We start from the raw sequence: 7,296 nt of genomic DNA on the forward strand, positions 1-7,296 counted from the left end.
AGACTTTAGTTGTGACAGTAACCCATTTTTAGGATCATGAACGAAAATTCAATGTCAAAATCAAAATTATTTATTTCATAAAATACTATCACAGCTCTTTCGAAAGGCGAGGAATGGGATGCCGTCGCCTGCTTCTGCGAAGCGGTCATGCTCGAGAAGGAGGAGGCGGAACGCCAGAGAGTCCGCACCTTTCATCCCGGCCGCCGCGCTGGGCCAGGTAGACACCACGGGCGCCGGGTGTCGCGAGATGACTCCCGGCCACCGTAGGCCTGGGTCTGTGGGCGGTGAGTTCGGGTGGCTCATCGTCCCTCTGTCTGCTTAGACGACAAACCCGTGTCGACGGCGCGCGTTGTTCCACGCGCTCCTCAAAGAGATGTCAGCAACCCCAGCGGGGCCCAGCAGGGTCAAGGCCTGCCGGGGCTGCGGGTTGTTCGAAAGAGATACCGCGGCCCTGGTACATAAAAGGCCTATGACGGAACACGACGGTTTTTAGTCAGTAAGAGTCTGACACTCCCTCACCGCTGCTAACCCACAGCGGGAGGGGTCATTTGATGATTTTAGACGTCGTTAAAAAAAAAAGCTCTTTCGAAATGTCAACCTAGTTGTACGGTTCCAAAGAGTGAGTTTCATGGAAAAAAACCGGCAAATAACCCTATAGACAATCTTTTCAAATTACTTGCATTTACTTTTCATTATACGGCAGCCAAGTTTGATTCCAGCAGAATTAAACTATAGACCATTAAAGTGCGCTGTTTGAAAACCATGTCAATAAAAAAGACTTCGGTGGTGTACCCCAATCTATTGACATGCCCTTTCCATTCGTCAAAGGTGAACTGTTATAGCTTTGAATCCGATAGGAATGTCCATAACGGCTCAGTCGTATTAGACCGTTACACATTCCTATGAATCCCTATAGTTCAGATGGTTCTAGTGGCACGTGAGCGTTTTATGGAAAAGCCATAAACGATTCGAGCAAAGCGTAGGTACCTTTGATCACTTGCTTTGAACTGCGTAAAAATGTAAGAGTTCGCTTGGACAATTGACTACATTTTATACAGTCTCAGATCTAATAGGAACTGTTGCTCAAAACCACGTATTTCCTTGTAAACTCCCCGCTGTACTTTGTTATGTGCTCTCCCTATGTACTCCCCGTTTGTACACCTTCATATTCTCTACCTATAGATAGGTATATCAGCATATAAGGGAGTACCTATTCAAAAATAATAGTACACTGAGTAGGTACAATGTCAAAAAAGGAGCATCTACGTTTAAGTTTCATTATCATCCTTAATTATTATAGTTGCCATTGTAAGCCACTAGGGGGTTCCCAGTTACATGTACCTAGAGAAAATGGTTTCTATCAAAATCTTTGCAAAATAGGCATTGATCTTATTTTGTGTTCCTTTTTATAGTCGCATCAAAAAATAATACTGGATCCAAGGCGTTATAAATCCTAACGTAATTCTTACAATGGAATTTTCTCAAGAATTCATCGGCAGTTTTTCTTTATAATTTCTTGCAGCAAGTACGTTGAAGTAAAAAGTAGTACTTGGCATTTCATTCTCCTTAGGTTTTAACGCGATAAAGAAGCTCAATAACAATACTAAGTGCTTCTTAAACTCCACAAATGGAATTGTCCTACAAAGGGATTTGGTGTGAAAGCTTCTGTGTGCAAGATGTGCAACTCGACTTTGTTTCTAAAGCGACACAGATCGACGATTTATTGCTTCGGCTTCTCAAAGAAATGTTTTTGAGCAACAAATACCGACTCACTTTGTCTTTGAAGTGTAACGGAATATCGGAATATTTTCCGTTCAAGATATTCCCAGTTGTTCGGTATTTTGATCACGTTGAACAATACTCACTGCATTTCAGATGAAAGATCCATATCAAATGTGAAGCAGTCTTCACGCTGTAATTTTAGTCACAGATTTTTTAAATTAAATTCTTCCTTTGCGCTGAACATACAACTTAATTAATTTTGTCCGTTTCGTTTTACGCTCCGTTGATGCCTGGTAGGTATGTTTATTTTTATTTATTTATTTTTATTTACTTGAGCTTTCATTAAGGCATACCAAACATCATTGACTTTATTAAAAAACATTGGTTGAACAAAAAGCCATTAATATTCAGAAACAATTGGAAAATGTTTATTTTCCTTTGTCATGCAAATGAGTTGATTGCGAACATTTCAGCGGTTCAATGAATTTATTTATATTAATAAAAAGTTTTTTTTATTGGTGGTTTAATGTGATCTGGAAAACTATTGACGAACACATTTGCGTACCTATTTGAATAGATGTTTACTTCAATTGAATGTAACAGAAAAGAGTAAATATAAAAAAATATTCTGAAAAAGAAGATTAAAACTGACGCCCTCGAGCCTTTACCTTGAACTCACAAAAATACGTATATTTTGGGAATGTAATCCCGCAGAATATACTCAACCTAGAAACATGTTCATTCGTCAGCTAAATCGGTTGACGTGTGACTTATCTCATGTCATTTCTAGAAAATCTTCTTGTTTTTTATTATTATCTATTATATTATTGTTTTGGTTAAAAAACCGACGGGATTAATATCTCACCATGAGTTTAGCTTATACCAATGGCCATTTCATGTTGATACATACCATAAACTACGCAAAACATATTTGAATCACTACAAATTCAGATAAATTCATATTTGTTTTAGTGAAATTCATGTAGATTAGCTACATTCTTCAATATATTGTAGGCAGTAAGTATATTGCAGATTGATATACTAAATTATTTATATTAAATCCTACGAGTATGACAAAGGACTTACCATAAACAAAAGTAAGTGGATAAAAAATTACCATTGCCGCGGTATTTACGTCTCTGACGAAATTGCTGTCAACTTGAGGGCAATATAAACAATGAAGAATAAGCAGAAATATTGCCCTCTTAATGCAAATGATATATGAGGTGCCATACTTCAGATTTTCTCCCTTGCAGCTATATTTCAAATCTTATTTGCTTCCAACTCGAAGACCGTTTCGTTTTCGAAAGCAAAAAGTCTTTATTATGGACTTTATGGTTAAAAGTTATAATTATTTCGCTTTTGTATGGGCATTTATTTTAAACTTAAATATTCAAGTTACCAACAGTGAATTTGTTCGTGTACCTATTGTTTGTATTTTAATGCAACAATAAATGACAATTTCAAAAGCTCTAGTTTGAATTGAAAGTTTTACGCTCAAAAGCTATTTATAACTAAGTTTTCCATTCCAATCTAGATAGTAATGAAAACTAGTTACAACGACTATTATATTTACTAAAAATGGATTAGGTAAAATGAAAGAACAAAATTACAGTAGGATTTTTTATTGCTGACGAAAAATGAAACTAAATTAGCATGCTACCAGCATACATTTACAATACTTTACTCTTCAAGCGTGAAGTGAAACGCGACCCAACTTAATTGAAAACCGCGTATATTTTGTATACAACTTGAGCCACATCGCCAAATGTCTCCCTATTCATTATGAATATATCAGCCGCAGTTAAATATAGAGGGCGCTGCAATAGACATAGCATTAGAAGGACCACCTTCGCTTGTTTTGCTTCCATCATTTCCCAACCACAGCTGTAAGCGGCAGACGACATTTGCAGCCCAGCAGAAATAAGTTTTTCCCCTCCGAAACAGTACAAAAATAGTGGCATGATTCCTGACATCCCTGTTAGGATCGTGTTCCTATAATCCCACACGTTCATGGTCTGTAGAGTCGTCACTAAAACGACCGTCATACTTAGGAAATGTGCCCCGAATATTACTTTATACATCTCTCGAATTTTTCCATGGAAGTTCATTAGAAATTGGTGATGTTTTACGCAAAATATCAACAGTTTATCGACGGATTTTTGTTCATTTTGCTCAGAATGACTCCGGGATCGTTCTTCTTTTGTCAAGATTGTATGAATCTCGTGCAGAGCTTCTGTGATGGCGTAGAAATGACCTAGTTCGTGGCAGATGAGGGTGACGAAAAGCACAATGTAGCCGGTCTGATTAATGGCGGAAAACGCCGTAGCGACGCACGTCAGGACAAATGTTATTTCGAAAAATGGGGTTTCGTATTTTGGACTCAATCCTGAAAGCGAGAGAAATGCTTTAATCTGTGTAAGCAGGTATTTGAGTAATCAGTTTATTTTGTAGAATTAGGAAGGTACTCTTTCGGCTGATATGGGTACCTACGGATTACTAAACAGTTAATTAATATTATTATATAGTTATAAAGTAAACTTACCATAAGTTTCCCCAGGTGTAGTGGGCAAATATCGATCATTCCCAATAATAGTGAAGAGGAAAGGCATCAGCAAATAAGTCACATGGGTAACAGCCAAGTTTGCCACTACCAACCACGAGAAGTATCGAGCTTGTTGCAATGTAGCCAGCATTATCTTCTTAGAGGTCGTGCCTTCTGGTATCAGAGATAGCCCGTGGTGACTCATCTCAAATACTATCTTTAATCGAGAGCTTTAAAGGAAAAATAATATTAACTTTGGGCATTCCCACAACCGTAATTTATGTAAATGTAACGTGAGATGTCACACTTATTTCTTCCTTTTATGTGCCCCCTATTATATCCGTTATGTTGTCCTCTTATAAACTCTCTTATATAGTTCCGTATGTAATCTCGCTATTTACCTACTTCCCCTTTGTACTCTCACTCTATACCTGAATTCAATGGATGTGTAAGTATGTAATTTCATAGTGGTATCGCGAGTTACCTGGCTACATTGAGATGGTTAGATCAGATGTCTATCAGTCGCCCCCCTGTAAAACCCTACACTGGACTACTACTAGACTACTGGACTGGTAAATAAAAAATACGTCCATACCTGGCAGTCAGCATAAAAAAGAACTTCGACAGTGGCACAGAAGTAGCGCTGATACAATTAATAGCTTTGAAGCTCTCGATCTTATCGGGGAACACTTGTACCAAGTAGATGAGCTGGCTGATGGTGCCCACGTAAATAAATGTTGATGCAAATAACAGTGTGACGATAGCCGAGAATACTGTTGCACCTAGAAACATACAAACGTACAAATTGAGATCCTCCTCCTTTTTAAGAAGTCGGTTGAAAATAATCTTTTTGGTTGCAAAATTCTTGGTCATCTTTTTTTGAGCTTCCGACTTTTTGGAAAGTCGGTTAAAAATTATCTTTTACGACGTAGCAGTCCTACTTGAAGAGATTTCTTAAGAAATATGCAGTGCCTTTTATAATTGACTAGCTTCTGCCAGCGGTTTCCCCCGCATCCCGTGGGAACTACTTCCCGTACCGGGATAAAAAGTAGCCTATAGCCTTCCTCGATAAATGGGCTATCTAACACTGAAAGAAATTTTCAAATCGGACCAGTAGTTCCTGAGATTAGCGCGTTCAAACAAACAAACAAACAAACTCTTCAGCTTTATAATATTCGTATAGATTATTTTATTTATTTATAGTTAATTAAAACGGTGCAACACCAATTACAATAATTAACATGGAAACATTAAATCAAAACAAAACAAAAGTAAAAACATATAGTCGACAGCATTTCAATGATTATCTAACTAACAAGGAACAGTACACACACACACAAGAAACAGTAGTATTTTATACGAATAACGATATTTCTCTTCTTACCTCATCAACTGTAGGTACATAAACTGGTTTTCAATAAATAAAAAAATTCTATGTACCTATTTGAACTAAATGGGGAACGCTTTACTCTCTTTCATATTTCACAGAAAGTTCCATAAATAAATAGGAGCCAATGGGAAAGGCAAAATGTATTTTCAAATGAAATGCTAACTAAGTAAATAAGTAGGTAAACGACTACGTTGAAAATAAACATTTAAACATGCTTTGGGTGTATTTAAAATTTAAACTACATTAACCGCATATTTTGCAGTAATAAAAGTAAATAATAACATTGCATTGCAATATTTACAGAATTTCTTGTCTAAACCCCATTTATAACGAACAAAAAAAGTATTTTTATAACTGATATTAATAAACAGTAAGTTTTTTAGATGAAATATTAAAAATATATATTTTATGTGAAAAAAATATATTTTTATAAATCTTACTTCGCTTCTCATCGCCAAATACATTGCGTATTCCAACGCATCTTTGTATAGAGCTGATCATATCTTTAGCAGCTTCAATAGGATCTTCTACATACGAGATCTTTTCAATATAACGTTGAATTTTATCTTTTAGAACCTTCATCTTTAAGAAAACAACACGCACTGGGAAAAAAGCTAAAGTTTACAGTGTTTAAATATCACAAATAAATAACCAATTACTGAAAAAAATATTCCGTCCCATTTCAGAAGTTAAATAATTTTCAAAATTGCCTTTAACACTCTTTCCATTTAGACAAACGATATTTAATAGATTGTTAAAATAATAACAATTAATTGGAATACCAACAGTCCCTTGTAAATTGTCACCACAAGTACCTACCTATCTAATATTAACTGCGTAGACTAGGTAACGCAGAATACCTGTTCTCTAATGTTACCTTTACGATTTCATTTAAACGAACAATTAAGTAATTTTCTAATGTAGGTGCCTAATCCTAATCTCTGAAATCTCTTCAATATTCAAAAGCTGCCCAATGCTTAGGCTTTCATGAAACCTCAAACCGCTTAAGCAGCGAAACACAGCTGAATATTAAAATTTGTTTGCAATCTAACTCAGAGTTCATAAATCTCATACCAATCTTATACAGACAGCAAAGAGATTTCTATCACAGGCAGACTTATCTCCCACATTTCGGAACGTCCCAAATTCGAGGAAATCATCCTGTTTTTTCCGAAGGCTGCTATTACCGAACATATACCGTTACCTGACCTCAATGAATGTGGAGCAAGCACTTCGCTAAATTGAGTGATTAATTTAGACACCGCACCTACAGCTCGCGATGTAACAAATGTACCACAGAATCAATCGCATGTACACCCATTTAGGAAATGAATGCCAAATACGACGTGACTTTCCCATGTTTGTATTATTCAGGAAAATTCGGGGTTACCGTTTCTACAAACATTAGGTGGCAAGAGCTACCTTGGCTGAGGCTACCTTCATAACACAAATACACACACTCATTCACACAACAAATAATAATAGTGCATTGCCTGTTATCCGCCACTCTTTCGACAAATTATCATTATTGTTGTATTAGTGTACTTCATAATTGGCGTAATGTTTTGTATGATGATTTAATGTAATGTACTGTAAGCTGTGAAGTTACCTATCATTAATAAATAAATAAATAAATAAA

At 36.3% G+C, this 7,296-nt stretch overlaps 1 protein-coding gene across 1 annotated transcript; it reads right to left on the bottom strand.

Annotated features, from left to right (window-relative positions):
- Positions 1 to 3,423: 3,423 nt before the first annotated feature.
- Positions 3,424 to 6,239, bottom strand: LOC124638488 (odorant receptor 10a-like). Its single transcript, XM_047175461.1, has 4 exons — positions 6,098 to 6,239; positions 4,863 to 5,049; positions 4,268 to 4,497; positions 3,424 to 4,111 (listed from the first exon to the last, which is right to left on the bottom strand). Exons 1-4 carry the CDS (start codon positions 6,237 to 6,239, stop codon positions 3,441 to 3,443), a joined length of 1,230 nt encoding a protein of 409 aa, XP_047031417.1. The 3' UTR covers positions 3,424 to 3,440.
- Positions 6,240 to 7,296: the final 1,057 nt, after the last annotated feature.

This window comes from Helicoverpa zea, chromosome 17 (assembly GCF_022581195.2).
Source record: "Helicoverpa zea isolate HzStark_Cry1AcR chromosome 17, ilHelZeax1.1, whole genome shotgun sequence".
NCBI classification, from domain to species: Eukaryota; Metazoa; Arthropoda; class Insecta; order Lepidoptera; family Noctuidae; genus Helicoverpa; species Helicoverpa zea.

What these genes read in the sequence shown, in the direction of transcription:
- LOC124638488 (XM_047175461.1), bottom strand. Translation starts at nt 6,239, where the DNA reads ATGAAGGTTCTAAAAGATAAAATTCAACGTTATATTGAAAAGATCTCG. An exon ending in ATTTGGCGATGAGAAGCGAA is followed by an intron (nt 5,050 to 6,097) that starts GTAAGATTTATA and finishes GTATGTTTCTAG; the next exon opens with GTGCAACAGTATTCTCGGCT. An exon ending in TTTTTTATGCTGACTGCCAG is followed by an intron (nt 4,498 to 4,862) that starts GTATGGACGTAT and finishes TTTCCTTTAAAG; the next exon opens with CTCTCGATTAAAGATAGTAT.